Source organism: Camelus dromedarius, chromosome 2 (assembly GCF_036321535.1).
Source record: "Camelus dromedarius isolate mCamDro1 chromosome 2, mCamDro1.pat, whole genome shotgun sequence".
NCBI lineage: Eukaryota > Metazoa > Chordata > Mammalia > Artiodactyla > Camelidae > Camelus > Camelus dromedarius.
In genome coordinates, this window is record NC_087437.1 from 3,388,290 (window position 1) to 3,405,212 (window position 16,923).

The following is a 16,923-nucleotide window of genomic DNA, read 5'->3' on the forward strand; positions in this document are numbered from 1 at the left end:
GTATGGAAATATCGAATCACTGTGTTGTGCACCAGGAGCTACATGGTGTCACAGTCATTACACTTTAAAAACAGATGAACAAGCAAACTCATCTGAAAAGACATCAGATTTGTGGTTACCAGAGGCAGGTGGTGGGAGACTTCCAGTTGTAGGATGAATGAGCCCGGGGATGTAGTGCACAACATAGTAAACGTAACCAGCACTGCTGTATGTTTGCACCTGAGTTGTTAAGAGAGAAATTCTAAGAGTTCTCATCACAAGGGAAAAGTCCTTTTTCTTTAATTTATTTATCTGTATGAGGTGATGGCTGTTCATAAACTTACTGTGCTCATCATTTTATGATACAAGATCGTTATTCTGCACCCCTTAAATTTATACAGTGCTGTATGTCAATTATATCTCAATAAATATGGAAGAAAAAATTTAAAACACCTATAAATCTGGCCTCTGGATATCAACATTCATTTTATATGTTTGAAATTTTTCTTAATAAAAACACACTCTTAAAAAAAACTCCCATCTACAGTGGGTAGAGGTGACAGGAACTTACACAGGACAGACTTGTTGGATATGCATGTACGTATTAAATATAGCGTCCACACCTTACTGGGGGAGAAAATTGAAATCCTGGAAAAGAATAGAAATGTTTCCTTTTTGCCCTTTTTTAAAAAAGTGAGGCAAACATTTTCTACAGTTGTAAACAGCGTAGGCAGTTTAAGACCATGGAGAGGAAAAGGAGAGAGCGGGAAAATCTGGCCGAGTCGGGTTGCTGGCAGGGGCCCAGCATGTGCAGAGGATGCGAGGCCTTTGTTTAATGTGTTTTAGACTGGTCAGGAGGAGGGGTGGATGAGGTCGGGCCGTGTGGAACCTTGTAACGCGCAGTGAGGACTTGGGTATCGATTCTGCACTGGGGGGGCCCTTGTGGAGATTGGTGCAGCCCGTGATTGCAGGGCAGACTGGGGGTCTGGAGTGTGGAGGTTTGCAGACCTCTCTGGGGGTTGTTGAAATGATCCAAACAGGCTGGCCGGCAGGGCAGGGCTGGGACGTGGTTGAAGTGGAGTCTTCGGGAACGGCTGATGGGTGGACATGGGATGTGAGAAAGGAAAGAGTCACAGGTGATTGTAGGATTTGGGTCTTAACAGAAGTGCAGAGCTGCTGTTGGGTGAGATTTGGAAGACAAGGGGAGGGCAGGCTTGGCTGGGGCGGGGGCTTGTGGAGTTTGATTTTACGTCTGCAGCTTGTGTCATGGGACATCAGAGGGAAACACTGAGTTGGCGGTTAGATTTTTGTGGTTCAGAGTAGAATTGGAGACGGAAGTTAGAAAAGTGGGTCATTAACTTGTGTGAGCACTGGAAGCAGTGGCTGGAGGCTGGTGGAGGCCTCTCTGGGAGGGTGGTCTCCTGCACCAGCACTGCTCACGGAGCCACAAAAGTGAGTGTTGACCACATGGAGAGCTTGTGCAACCTGGACCAGTACTTGACAGCATTGAGCTTAGGGGCTGAAAGCCGCAAGTAGGTCTGAGAGGAGGAGGCGAGAGAGGGGAGACTGATCACGTTTTTCATGGAGTACTGTCAGAGGGGAGCTGAAGGAGTCTCTGTGGCCAAGGAGTTTTAATTTGAGTGCCTGTAATTTTTTGTATACTGGTAGGAAAGTTCCAGTGAGAAGGGGGCAACTGTTGGTCAGAAGATGATGGGGACAGTTTTAGGAGTAAAGCCATCTACTAGGTGACAGGGTGGGAGTCAGCACTCAGTGAAGGTGTGGCTTTAGTAAGAGTGTGGACAGTTCTCTGTGGTGATTCCCAGCCCCGGCTTCACATCATGACCACGGGGAGTGCTTCCAAGCCCTGACGCCCGGGTGCCACCTTGACCGGTGACCCCCAGCCTCCAAGCTGAGGGCCCAGTATCGGTGTTGTCTGCAAGCTCCCCTCGGACCTCCCGTGCGGCCTGGCGTGGGGTGGGCAGGCAACAATGTGGAAGGCTGGTGCCAGCACTCAACTAATTTGGTGGTGAAACCTGGGGAAGTGCTCCTGCTTCTGTGTGTGCAGTGAGATGAGAAGCAGCGTGATCAGCTCAGGGGGGCGGAGGGGACAGTGATGAGGTTTCAAGAGGATGTGACAGAGCTGCCTTGGAGGGGTGAGGGATTCAATCGGGGGTGGGTTGGCTGGGCCACACCAGGACCCACCTGGAGGTCTGGATGCAGGTGTGGAGGAGACAGGTGCGGTTCCCACGATCAGGTTCCTCAGACACACGGTCTCCAGTCAAAGTTCACATACGAGCACAAGTTTATTCCTTCTCCTGTGAAACAGTCTTGCCCCAAATGCTCTAGACGAGCCACACTCTGCTGGTTGTTGGACCCTAAGTGTGACGGACAAAGTTCTCACCCCTCAAGTAAGGGGCAGATAGGGCACTCTTAGTTCACAGGGAAGCACGGTGCTCGTTTTCTGGGGTGTTAACATACCTCAGTTTAGGTCTCTGTGCGTGAAATTCCACCTTCAGTGTTTAATGTGTTCGTTATGTGTGCTGTTTTCCTCCAGAAATCTCCAGCTATATTGGAATTTTACCAGGAACTTGGATTGCCTCCAAAACAGAAAGTGAAAATCTTTAAAGTAACAGATAATGCTGTAATTAAGCCAGGTAATCTGAGGTTGGGGGGCAGGGGGGCAGAAATACCCAAATGTGTGATTTGTTTAATGTCAGCCCTTTCGATAAAGCTGAATTCACAATACAAAGTCCCAAACGCTTATTTTTAAATATAAAACTATCGGATTTAGTCACTAGGGGCAAACAAGTCTTTTTCTTTTTTAAGTGGAGGGAACTGTAGGGAACTCTTTGTATCCATGAGAGAGGGAGGGATGCTTTTGTTTTTAAGGTACAGAGAGTTTCACATTCGAAAAAGCCACTCCAAATAAATAAATGAACTTTTAAAATATGAAGTTCACTGATGGTAGGCTGGCGTTTTATTAAGTGAAGAATAGCTAGACTCTTGCTGAGATAGGGTAAGTTGAGAAAATGCAGCCTGAAGCGGAAAAGTGACCACAGCACCTTGATGTGAAGATTCTTACCAAAAAGTCAAAGGTATTTTGCCTAATCCATGGGATGTCAAAAAGATTTGGCAATGTATGTTATATCAGTTCACGTAGTTAGCAGCATTTTGATGTCTTTGAACTTCAGAAAAGCTCCCTGATCTCTTGAACTTAAGTCTGACAAGTACACTGTAGAACGGCGTGTTCAGATTTGATATTTTAATACCTGAACTGAATCTCTTCAAGTGAAATACAGTTGCAAAGGTGAGAGTCAGCCTTGATACAAGCTAGAATGCAAAGTTTTTTAGGAGTGGAAGCTTTTTTTAAAAGTTTATTTTATTATTGTGTGTGTGTGTGTGTGTGTGTGTGTGTGTGTGTGTGTATGTGTATGAGTGTATGAGTGTGTGAGACAGAGAAAGAGAGAGAGAGAAAGTAATTAGGTTTATTTGACAGGTACCGGGGATTGAACCCAGGACCTCGTGCATGCTGAGCACACTCACTGCCACTGGGCTGTACCCTCCCCACAAAGGTGTTTTTTGAAATGCATGTTTTTTCATCTTTAAGGTACAATAAATAAAATTAAACTAACAAGTATAAAAATTAAGTCCACATTAATTTTTGCTATAGCTCAGACCATGTGACATTGTTGCTTTTGTGAGTGAAAAATGGTCAAATATCAGCAATTCAGGTCATTCAACCTCATAGAAATTCAGTCATTTTTAACCTCCCCTATTTTTTCTTAATTCAAGGTTTTTTCTGCACATACAAATCCAGATTGGGCTCTCCCTTAAAGGACACTACCCTCTGAAAGCCTCCAGCATTTTACTCCCTGTTTTAAACAAACAACAAAAAAAATTAGCTTTCAGTTACATTCTCTACTACGTTGGTTCTGGCTTAAAAAAAATCTCTTATTTGATGATGTTAATGTTGGTTCCTATTTTTGGGTAACTTATCTCCAATGGGGGAAAAAAGAGAATGGCTTGATCTAGCCTCAGTATTTTTTAAGTCATTCTCTTATTTTTATTGTCCTTATTTGAAATAGGAAATATACATATATTTTTTAATTTTGCGGGGGAGGTAATTAGGTTTATTTATTTTTTTAAAGGCAGTACCGGGCATTGGACCCAGGACCTCGTGCATGCTAAGCATGTGCTCTACCCCTTGAGCTATATACCCTCCCCCTGAAATAGGATATTTATCTTAATACACTGTTATTCACAAGAACAGCCGAGAACCTTCAGAGCCGTGTAACTAGCAGTCCAAGCACTGTTGGCCCAGGAGCCACCCACCTGGCAGCACCAGGCTGGCCTCTGGAGGCCCAAGCGCGCCGGCCTCACCGGCACCAGGTGCTTCGTAGGGGGCACTTCGTGGTTCAGCCCACATACGTTTAGTACATTTGCTGAACGACTTTATTATTTTATTATTGGCAGGTCTAATGGTTATGATGGCAGAAGAGACTCTCCTAACGTTTTTGAGATCTGGTAGCTAGAAGGTTCCTGGATGTGGTTTATGTGTAATGAGTTGTTTCTGGGCAGACGCATTTCATACGATTTTTTTTTTTCCATAAAGGCACTCCACTGTACGCTGCTCACTTTCGTCCAGGACAGTATGTGGATGTCACAGCCAAAACGTAGGTCACGTCACAGCTCTCTGTTCCTTTTGTTTCCCTCGTATATTAAAAACCACATGAGAAAGAAGCACAGGATTCTAAGTCAGGGAGCGCAGCAGCAGGCGCCGCTGTGCCCGCTCAGGGCTCTGACCCTGCTGCTGCTGCCCGCGTGCGAAGCGTCCTTGTCAGGTCACGGCTCTGGCGCTGCGGTGCGCGCTTCTCTGAGTGGGACCCAGCGCCGGGCCCGCGTCCGTGTCAAAGTCGCCCGAGCAGTGCCCTGAAGTTCTTTTGAGGCTGTCGTGGAGTCTGGTGGTTGGTGGTCCTTAACAACACTAGGAAGCGGTTACATTAGAAGCAGTTTGTACTGCTGTGATCCTTGTCCCTAAGGTGGCCCTAAGGTAACCCTGAGACATTTTTAGCACTGCATTCACAGCCTGTCAGGAGCTTCTCTACGGGCCTCACTCTTGTCTCTGTCATCTGACAAGTCTGCAGCCTGTGTCCCAGGAGCGTTCTGCCCGGGAGCCCCTTGAAAATGAATAGTGGCCCACGGTTGCTCTGGGGTGTGTCAGGATCACCGGGACTGAGCCCACAGAAACCAGGTGGACGCCAGCATCTGTTTCCGTAATGCAGGCAGATACATCCTCAGTCCCTCATCACTACCGCCTGCTGTCACGTGTGGGTCTTTGCACACAGCTCCTGGGGCCTCAGCCTTTGATTTATTTTGGAATGGAGTGGAACAGATTGGCAGCAGAGTCGGGGAGAGTGGGGCCTCCTTTTTTATATATATACTTATTTTCATATTTTTTTCCATTAAAGGTTATTACAAGATGTTAAACATAGTTCCCTGTGCTCTACAGAAGAAACTTTTTCTTTAATCTATCATTATATGTAGTGGCTAACATTTATAAATCTCAAATTTACCCCTTCCCATCCCCATAAGATTGTATATTAAGTCTGCCAGTCTGTTTCTGTTTTGTAGATTAGTTCATAGTGTAGCTTTTTTTTTTTGATTCCACATATGAGTGATATCATATGGTGTTTTTCTTTCTCTTTCTGGCTTACTTCACTTAGAATGACGATCTCTGGGTCCACCCATGTTGCTGCAAATGGCATTATTTGATTCTTTTTTATGGCTGAATAGTATTCCATTGTATAAACATACCACGTCTTCTTTCTCCAGTCATCTGTCAGTGGACATATAGGTTGTTTCCATGTCTCGGCTATTGTAAATAGTGCTGCTCTGAACATTGAGGTGCATGTGTCTTTTTAAATTTTATTTTTCTCTGGATATATGCCCAGGAGTGGGATTGCTGGATCATAGGGTAAGTCTATTTCTAGTTTTTTAAGGAACCTCCATACTGTCCTCCATAGTGACTGCACCAGTCTAGACTCCCACCAACAGTGTAGGAGAGTTACTTTTTCTCCACACCCTCTCCAGCATTTATTGTTGTAGACTTTTGAATGATGGCCATTCTGGCTGGTGTAAGGTGGTATCTCATTTACCTTTTGATCTGTGTTTCTCTGATAATTAGTGATGCTGAGCATTTTTTTGTGTGCCTATTGACCATTTGTATGTCTTCATTGGAGAATTGCTTGTTTATGTCTTCTGCCCATTTTTGGAGTGGGTTGCTTGTTTTTTTGATGTTAAGGTGTATGAGCTGTTTGTATATTTTAGAAATTAGTCCCTTGTTGGTCGCATCATTTTTTAATATTTTCTCCCATTCTGTAGGTTGTCTTTTCGTTTTGTTAGTGGTTTCCTTTGCTGTGCAAAAGCTGTTAAGCTTAATTAGATGCCATTTGTTTATTTTTGCTTCTATTTCCATTACTCTAGGAGGTGGTTCAGAAAATATGTTGCTGTGATTTATGTCCAAGAGTGTTCTGCCTTTGTTTTCCTCTAGGAGTTTTATAATAGCTGGTTTTACATTTAAGTCTTTAATCCATTTTGAGCTTATTTTTGTATATAGTGATAGACAATGTTCTAATTTCAGTCTTTTGCATGTAGCTGTCCAGTTTTCCTAGCACCACTTATTGAAGAGAATGTCTTTTCTTCATTGTGTAGTCTTGCCTCCTTTGTGGTAGATTAATTGACCAAAAGTGCGTAAGTTTATTTCTGGACTTTCTATTCTGTTCCATTGATCTATGTGTATTTTTGTGGCAGTACCATACTATTTTGATTACTGTAGCTTTGTAGTATAATCTGAAGTCAGGGAGCATGATGCCCTCAGCTCCATTCTTCTTTTTTAAGATTGTTTTGGCTATTCAAGGTCTTTTGTGTTTCCATATAAATTTTAACATTTTTTGTTCCAGCCCTGTGAAGAATGTCATTGGTAACTTGATAGGGGCTGCATTGAATCTGTAAATTGCGTTGGGCAGTATGGCCATTTTAACAATATTGATTCTTCCAATCCAAGAACACAGTATATCATTCCATTTGTTTATGTCTTCTTCAGTTTCTTTCATCAGTGTCTTAAGAGTTTTCGGAGTAGAAGTCTTTTGCCTCCTTGGGTAGGTTTATTCCTAGGTATTTTATTCTTTTTGGTGCGATGGGAAATGGTATTGTTTCCTTAATTTCTTTTTCTGCTATTTTATTATTAGTGTATAGAAATGCAACTAATTTCTGTATATTAATTTTGTATCCTGCAGCTTTACCAAATTCATTGATGAGCACTAGTAGTTTTCTGGTAGTGTCTAAGGATTTTCTGTATATACTATCATGTCATCTGCAGACAATGACAGGTTTACTTCTTTGTCTCCAATCTGGATTCCTTTTTCTTCTTTTTCTTCTCTGATTGCTGTTGCTAGGACTTCCAAAACTATGTTGAACAAAAGTGGTGAGAGTGGGCATCCTTGTCTTGTTCCTGATCTTAGAGGAAATGCTTTCAGCTTTTCCCTGTTACGTATGATGTTAGCTGTGGGTTTGTCATATATGGCCTTTGTTATGTTGAGGTATGCTCCATCTCTGCCCACTTTCTGGATAGTTTTGATCATAAATGGATGTTGAATTTTATCAAAAGCTTTTCTGCATCTGTTGAGGTGATCATATGGTTTTTAAATCTTAATTTGTTAATGTGGTGCATCACACTGATTTGCAAATACTGAAGAATCCCTGCATCCCTGGGATAAACCTCACTTGATTATGGTGTGTGATCCTTTTAATGCAGTGTTGGAGTTGATCTGCTAGTATTTTGTTGAGGATTTTTGCATCTCTATTCATAAGTGATATTGCCCTGTAATTTTCTTTTTTTGTGATATATTTGTCTGGTTTTGATATCAGGGTGATGGTGGCCTCATAGAATGAATTTGGAAGTTCCTCTGCAAGTTTTTGGAATAGTTTCAGAAGGAGAAGTGTTAACTTCTCTAAATGTTCGGTAGAATTCACCTATGAAACCATCTGATCCTGGACTTTTGTTTGTTGGGAGATTTTTAAATTACTGATTTGATTTCAGTACTGGTAATTGGTCTATTCATATTGTCTACTTCTTCCTGGTTTAGTCTTGACAAACTGTATCTTTCTAAGAAATTGTCCATTTCTTCTACGTAGTCCTTTTTGTTGGTGTACAGTTGTTTATAGTAGCCACTTAAGATCCCTTGTATTTCTGTGGTGTCGGTTGTAACTTACCCTTTTTCTGATTTTATTAATTTGGGCGGTTGGGCCTCTTTTTAAGGAAACTGTGAGCCTTTGTCTTTTTTTTCCCTGCTTCCTGGGGCCTCTAAAATCGCTGGTTTCTTGATAATGCTTTTTGTCCTCCCTGCCCTTGTGAAGAAATGAATAATATACTGGAGCTATAAAGCTTTGGTTTGGTTAGCTGGGGAGATCTGTGTGTTGTGAATCAGATGATTTTACTATTTAAGTTTCTGAATTGTTACATGTAATAAAATACCTCACGGTAATTCTGTTAATTTACATACAGTTAATAGTGTGTACATCTCATTACATATTTTACAGTATAAATTAGATATTTCAGGGAGCTCTGCAGAGTCAGATTCCCTTGTTAGCAAATGCCCTGTGGGGATATTTGTGACCGGCTTCCCAGTGCCTGTGTTCTAGATGCTTGTGTTTCATGCGCTGCTGTTGGGTTCCCTGGGCTTCTGAAAAGCTACCTTTAAATACTTCTGCTCAGGAGCGTAAAGTGGAAGGAGAGTGTATTGGTTTTGTTTTGTGTTTGAAGATCACGTACTGGAGAAGGAAGCTGTGTACAGCCCCATGCCGGCCTCGGGACTAGGCTGCTACAGGCTGGGGGATTCACTAGCTGGGGATTAGTAGTTGGCATTCACCTCTGGAGGAGGGGCCCTCACTGCTGAACTTCCACCGTGTGACCTGTCTGCTTACCTTTCCGAGGGGAGACCTGAGATCAGGGTGAAACGGACTTCATTTGACCTTTCACTGAAGGTTTCTGACGGCCATGACTCTTGTCGCCAGCATGTTATTTTGGCCTCAGGATGCTTGTAAGCGCTTATAAATTAGTAGGACTCTCTGTGCTTCCCACATAGAGATGTTGGAATTCCTTCCCGGTGCAGCACTGGGTCTGAGCTGCACACAGTCCTGGTGGAGGCTGCCTCTTCCCTCTGCCGTTGACGTCCCTGAGCTTGTGTGTGTGTGCGCGCACGCGCGCACATGAGTTTGCTTGCTTCTCTTTTTCCTTTTTAAATTCTTCTGTCACCTTTCCCAGCTGCTTCTCAGTTTTTGAACAGTTCCCCCCACTTGGAGTTTCAGTCCTTGGCACCAGTGAGAATGTTTTTCCTTGTTGGTTGTAAATAGAAGCGTCATCTTTTGGGCGTAGGCTCTAATCCTTACAGCCCCTTGCTGTGACTCACTTGCAGGTGGGAATTTTCTACCTTGTCCCCCATTTTCAGTCCCTGTTTTAAAATTTTGAAACTTCTGGGCTCCGCCCTCTTGATTAATCGTGTTAGAGGTGCAGACACTAGAGGGAAAAGCCGCAGTGACGTGGGAGGTCATGAGGGACACGGGTTTACAGGCTGGAGCGTCAGTTCTCACGTATTAGGGGCTTCAGTCTCCGGGAGGGCGTGTCAGGCGCGGCCCCCGTCTTCAGATTGGATAGGCCGGGGGCCGTAGCTGACAAAGGGCGTTTCCCACAAGCTCCTGCGCGAGCGGGCGCAGCCGGCCCAGGGCCCACGGCCGGGGCTCCTGCGCTGGGCGCCGCCCCGTGCCCGCCTTGTCCTAACTCTGCTCGGACTGGAACATTCAAGCTTTGGTTTTAAAGCAGGTCAGTCTGGTCAGCCCACTTCCATGTGGCTTGTCAGAAGAGCAGGCCTGTGTGTCACCCACGTTCCTTAGTCACTGGCTTCGCTGGCTCCTTGCTGTTGATTAATTTGAGACTTTTCTCTCTACAATTGAAGTTCTTCATTTGTCTCATGTAATAATTATATTTAATTGTTAAATCTACACATATTTTGAGTATTTCAAGTTTTTATCTTATAGCTTCGATTCTAATTGCTGGATTAAATATACTTTAGAAATAACTAACTAAATTAGAAAAATTTAAACATATTATTTTAAGAAAATACAGTGTTAATAGAATCTTTCTACTTCAAGAATGAAATTGTCTGCTGACATGTTTTTAAAGTGACCAGTAACCAACAGTAGCAGCCTCTTCTGCTAGACCTCCTTATGTTTTTTAAGGAAAATGTTTAATGATTGCATTAGAAATCACCTTACATTGAAAGGTGCTGAATTTGGATATAATTCTTTATATAAATAAGTAAATTTATCAGTGTCACTTTATAGTGTGAGGTCAATATATATTTAATAGTTATTTTTAATTTTTACTTTTAAATAAATAGTTTTCATCAAAAGGGTCTGAGAATACAGATTCAATTTAGATTATATGGGGGAGGGTATAGCTCAGTGGTGAAGCATGTGCTTAGCATACATGAGGTCCTGGGTTCAACCCCAGTACCTCCATTTAAAAAAAAAAAAAAGATTATATGGGAAAGATCTTTACATCTGATACGTAGAACCATCCTAGCAGAATAATGTTTCATTATGCTATTAATAGATAATACGGCCCCGCCTGTGAAATATGGGAGCTTTATGTCATGTATTTGAAATAAAAGTTAAAGTGTAGCACGTGTAATGATGTGCCCCACACCACCACCACCACCACCACCACCACCACCTGCCCCATACAAGGACCCTTTAAAGATTATATTCTTGTTCTGTGGTGGCGATTGTTTTCCAGTGTAACTTCTCATAGATGGTGGGTTTGGGGGTTTCTCATTTTCCCTTTGTTTCTCTCAGTTTTGACGAGGAGACAGCTCTAGATAAAAATACACATAGTGAGTGAGCTATGGTGTGACTGTTGATTCTTTTGTCAGCATAGATTCTGTTAATTGTTTTCTGTTGGATTCTAGTGTTGCTTATATAGCTTGCAGGGTTTTTTTTTGTTTTGTTTTTCTTTTTTTTTTTTTTAAAGGAAAGAAATCAGAATAGAATGAAACTAAGATAAACAGAAAGAAAACTGTAAAAATGCATTCTGTGTTATTTGGGAGAAAAAGATGACACAGGCAGGGGGGATGCCCAGGGCACTTTCCTGCCAGGGTCTCGCTGAGCTTGAAATTCATGACCGGCCAACACACCTGATGGAGTTTCTTGAAGCCCAGACTAAAATCAGAAAACAGCTCATTCAGCTCCTTAAGAGAGTTTTTCTTTCTGGATGAAGGATAAGCTAAAAATCCCTGAGTCTGGGCTAGTTAAAGCAACCTATATATTTTCAGGCATAGTCATAGTGCTTTAACGGCAATTTCTTGCATAATCTCACTGTTTCTGAAGTCTTTGGTGCCCTTTGGCCTCAAGATAAAGACAGGACTGACTTTGATCATGTTGTCCCTGGGGTAAAATGAAGGAAGGGGAGTTTCCTGGGTTCTTTCATTAACGTATCAACAAATTTGTACAGAAACCTGGTCCATCTGAGTGAATGGAAGCCAGGTAGCTTCTTACAGAAGCGAAGGCTCTCGGGGGCTGTGGCCAGAGGCGCACCCGTGTGAGAAGAGTGCTGCACACTCGGACCAGCCCACTGGGAGCTCGGGGAGGAGACAGGGCAGGAGCTGCCTTCAGGTGCAGGTGCCCCCAGCTCTGCACCTGTTGGGTGTGTTCATGTTTAGTAAGTCACTTCGTTTACTAGGTATTCAAAGCAGGAAATTTCTAAGCATACTAGTGGGACAATTTTCAAAATGAGTAAATTGCAGAGGAAAATAGTCTCTGTCAGAAACAATCCCTCTTCATTCATTCGGTCATAGCATCCTATCGGAGGTGACCCCGGGAGGCTGGACGGAGGGCCCTGGTCCCCGGCAGCCCTGTGACCTAGGCGGCTTTCTCAGCCTCTCTGTTGCCTCATTGTCACCGTGGGACTGACCGCAGCACCGGCCTCCGCCGCCCCAGAAAGACGGAGTGAGAAGACGGACAGATGACGCTTAGATCGGGGTGGGGACACACGGACTGCTCAGGAGGGTTGGCGCCAGTCACCCCTGCTGACGTTACTGCTTTCTCATTTGTTTCAAGTTTTTAAAGGGAAAGTGTGTTTTCCTCATTAGGAAATACCTCTTTAAATGAATTAAAAACATTAGGTCATTAGGAATTCAGTGGTGGTATCTTCTAATACATCAGGTTACTGCCTTTTACTTTAGGCTGTTTCGTGTAGCAAAGTAGGGGCTTTCCAAAGCACAGTGGGTCGTTGTAATTACCTAGAATTTACAGTGTGACAAGGATGCCCTTGAAATAGCTTCCTGCCTCTCTGATGTGCTGGGTAGTTTTGTATTTTGGCTTTGCTGTGTTTCTCAGGAGGCAGTGTGACCTGGGTTGAAAGTGTGACCTGGTGCCTCCATGTACCAGGGGTTTGACCTTGGCCAAGGGGCCTAGTTTCTCCCAGTGGAGACTTCATTGTCTTTAACATAAAGGCATAGGACCAGATCTTTCCTAAGGTTCCTTTCAGTTCTGCAAATCTGTATCCAAAAAATAACCCTCCAATTTTCCAAGTGGCATGACTCACTTTCTCTGTATTGAAAGAGACACAGCAGTGCATCATAGCGCATGGCGGGCTTCTGAGCTGCAGCGAGAGATGATGTGGCCAAGGACCTTCAGAAAATTTCTGTCTTTTCCTGGTACTGCAGAATTGGTTGTTTGAGTTTTCTTTTGGGGAATGGCAGACTGAACTCAGGACAGCAGCGTGGTGTCCTGGGTTTACTTAGGACAGCCAGAAGATGCCCTCTTCTCTACGAGGTCCCTGGCCCGGCACAGGCGGCTCCCTGTCCTGTTGAGTGAGCTGGATTTGACGGCAGAGCTCCAGGCAGTGCTCTGTGCTCTCGGCATCACTGTTGATGAGGGTGTTCCCAGATGCTGAGGGGCTTGTGGGCTTCAGACGGAAGCGGATACCTGCACTCCAGGCCACGCTGCTGCAGAGCCACCCCCGAGGGGGACACTGTGCAGAGACCACGCCACCTGTGAAGTCCTTGCTGGATCGTGGAGCACCTGGGAAGTTCCACCACGGCTCACCCGTGCACTCAGGAGCTGCTTCCCGTCACCCACCCCAGGCTCAGACAGCAGCGCTGAGTCAGGTGGCGATGGACTTCCGGCACTGCCAGGGGCCCGCAGGGGCGACGGAGGGACTTGGTGTGAGGACGTTGGAGGCCCCTCTGGGAGGACTCAGTGCACAGGGTCGAGGGCAGGCCTCCCCTCAGGGACGCTGTGTTCACCCCCGCGTCCAAGTGTGTCCAGAACCGGGTAGTCAGAGGCAGTTCCCACGAAGTGGGGAGCCGTGTGAAGGGTGTCTGCTGGTGGACGCGGAGGCGTCTGTCACATCTTAGCAGGGGATGGCGTCCACGCAGTGCTGGTCTCTGGAGCCGTGCGGTGCCCCGGGAACATCTGACGGCGCGTTCTCAGCCGCAGGTTCTTAGTCACACCTGTAAGCCCCTCCTCCCTGTCTTTATATAGCCTGTGTAAACCTTCAGAAACGCTTGCCCAAGTCTCAGTTTTTTATTGGAAACTAAACATTTTTGATAACATAGTCTAGCAACAGTGCCTTCTGGTGTTTATCCCTTGAGAGGTTTTGCTGTTGAATTATTGAATTTATTTTTGTTTGTGTAATGCCTTGCCTGGAGTGAATCTACAGGTCCTGTTTCCTCGTGGTATGTGGTTATTGATGCTGCTGCTCAGTTTAAATATATATATTTTATATATAATTTACACTTTATATATATTAAGTATACTGAAAATAACTTTAGGCAGGCTTCCTAGGGTCACCCTGTGTCTGAGTAGCATATTGGTCAGCCAGCCAGTCACTACCTGCTACCCCTATGGCTGCCTCATTTCTTAGGTCTCCCTAATGAATTTCTCCCTAAAAAAACAAAAAACAGCCTTGCCCATTAGACAGCATTTGGGAACTGCAGGACAGAATGAAGGAAATAATCATCTGTCTCCCTAAGGCACAGCTGTACCCAGGACAGAACGACCTGAGTCCTCTAGGTTGGGTGCCGGGGTGGGACGGCGCCCAGTCCCTGTGCTTGGTGGACTTCAAGTCTAGTAAGGAAGTAAGTCTGAGAACACGGGCGACGGAGATTCCTAAGTTTAAATGGCATCTCTGAGACTTTTTGATGAAGTTTTAGTTTTAACAGTATAAATGCCCTAACTAAAATACATCTTTTATGTTTTCCTGATTTTCAGATATATTTCACTAAATGTGGAATTTCTAACATTGTGTTCTTCCTGCTTTGAATTGTCCTTTGATATTTTTTCCGCTACCACTAACTATAAACAGCAGAAAATGGGTGGGGAAGAGAAAGCACATATTACGTGTTTTGTATCATTTTTAGTGAAATGAAGGGTTTATATGATGTGACCCGTGAAAACGTCCTCTCTCAAACGTGCTTGGGTGCGCTCAGTATAGATTAGTTCCCTTCTTGCTCCTGCTGTGTGTTCTGTGGTTGGACCACAACAGAGAAACAGTGGGAGAGACACCTGCGCCCGCGTTCTGCGTCCTCCACGGTCTCAGTTCCGCCGGCCATCTGTCACATCACGTGTGCTGTTTATTGAAGAGGCCCCCATTGTGCACATAGAACATGATGTGTTCTAGAACTAGATGGAAAACAGCTGTAATTAGCCTAAAGATAATTAGCACTTCACTGTTAAAATGAAACACATTTTCTTTGACACTCACCTGGCCTGTTCTTCACGGCTCACACTCGGGCTCGCTTTCTTAAGTAGAGACGAAGCCATTGGAGACACACTTTTGCCAGAATGGCCAGTGTCAGAACGTGGTTTTGTTTTGTTTCAGTTTTCAGTTTTATTAGGTAGAATTGTTACAGTTTGACTGCACATACACAATATATTGCATGTAAATACATATAGACAATATACTGCACATATTTTTTAAAAATTTGCATATATGTACTGTTCATTGTTTCTAAGAACGTTTAGAGCTTTAGCTTTTTAAACTTACATAGTTATCAAAGGAGTAAAGCCAACCACAAAATAAGAATTAATTAAAAAAGATACATACACCCTGCTATTGACAGCAACATTATTTATAATCGCCAAGACATGGCAGCATCGTAAATGCACATCAATATATGAGTGGGTTAAGAAGGTGCAGCATATATATGTAATGGAACACAACTCACCATAAGAAAGAAGGGTATTTTGCCATTCACAACCCTTCATTCACTTTTTCTTTCCACTTCAAAAACCAGAATTTTATAACTGGCATAAACTTTTCCATTACATCTAAAACAACCTAGACATACCTAGAAATAAACTTAACCAAGGAGGTTACCTATGCTCTAAAAACTGTAAAACACTGATGAAGGAAATTGAAGATGTTACAAAGAAATGAAGAGAGATCTTGTGCTCTTGGATTGGAAAAATCAACATTATCAAAATGGCCACACTACCCAGAGCAACCCACAGATCCAGTGCAACCCCTGTCAAAATACTCACATTTTTCACAGAACCAGAGCAAGCAATTCCAAAATCTTTATGGGACCATAGAACACCTTGAATTGCCAAAGCAATCCTTTGTAGGTCTTTTTTTTCCCCCTCTTTCTTCTTTTTGTTGTCTTGTCTTACGGTTTGATGACTAGAGAAGTTCCTTTAACATTTGTTGTAAAGCTGGTCTAGTGGTGCTGAAACCTTTTAGCTTTTATCTGTTATTTGATTTCTCCATCAAATCTGAACGAGAGCCTTGCTGGATAGAGTATTCTTGGTTGTAAGTTTTCCCCTTTCATCACTTTAAATATATCATGCCACTCCCTTCTGGCTTGGAGAGTTTCTGCTGAAAAATCACTGATAACCTTATGGGAGCTCCCTTATATGTTATTTGTTGCTTTTCTCTTGCTAATTTTAATATTTTTTCCTTATCCTTAATTTTTGTCAAATTGTGCCTTGGTATGTTCCTCTTTGGCTTGATGCTGTGTGGAACTCTCTGTACTTCCTTGACTTAGGTGACTGTTTCCTTTCCCAAATTGGGGAATTTTTCAGTCATTATCTTTCCAAAAATTTCCTCAGGTCCTTTCTCTCTCTCCTCTCTTTTTGGGACCCCTATAAATGACTATTAGTGCATTCATGTTGTCCCAGAGTTCTCTTAAACTATCCTCGTTTTTTTCATTCTTTTTTCTTTTTTCTGTTCTGCAGTAGTGATTTCCACTAATCTGTCTTCTAGCTCATTGATCTGTTCTTCTGCCTCATTTAGTCTATTCTTGGTTCCTTCTAGTGTGTTACTCATTTCAGTGATTTTATTCAACTGTTTGGGTATTCTTTATATTTTCAAACTCTTTGCTAAAAACTTCACACTGTGCATCTATACTCCTCTTGAGTTCTCTGAACATATTGGCCATCATTACTTTAAACTCTTTCTCAGATAAACTGCCTGTCTCCTCATCACTTATTTCGTCTTTTGGGATTTTATCTTGTGCCTTGGCCTGGGAGATATTCCTCTGCCACCTCATATTGTCTATCTTTCTATTTGTATTTTTAGGTAGGTTAGTTATGTGTCTCGACCTTGGAGAGGTGGCTCTCTGTGGGAGACGTCCTGTGTGTCCCAGCAGCACACTCCTCTCTTGTCCCCGAGGGCCAGGTTCCAGCCAGTCCCAGTATAGAGTCTGGCCTGCGTTTGTGGATTCCTTCCACAGGCTTTGGCTTCTTATTTCTGTTATCTGCCCCTGGTGGATGTGGCTAGACTAGAGGCTTATGCAGGTGGAGCTGGTGCCTCCCCACTGCTGACTGAAGCTTGGTCCTGGTCTTCTGGTGGGTAGGGTTGTGTCTAGGGGTGTGTCTAGTGGCTCA

At 43.6% G+C, this 16,923-nt stretch overlaps 1 protein-coding gene across 2 annotated transcripts in view; it reads left to right on the forward strand.

The window, feature by feature from the left end:
• MRPL3 (mitochondrial ribosomal protein L3) overlaps positions 1–16,923 on the forward strand; it is a 45,685-nt gene that overhangs the window by 12,133 nt on the left and 16,629 nt on the right. For both annotated transcript variants that reach the window (XM_031464441.2, XM_031464386.2), the window contains exons 5-6: positions 2,534–2,633; positions 4,592–4,652. In XM_031464441.2, coding sequence (XP_031320301.1) covers positions 2,534–2,633; positions 4,592–4,652 — 161 coding nt within the window. The remainder of the gene's footprint in view (positions 1–2,533; positions 2,634–4,591; positions 4,653–16,923) is intronic.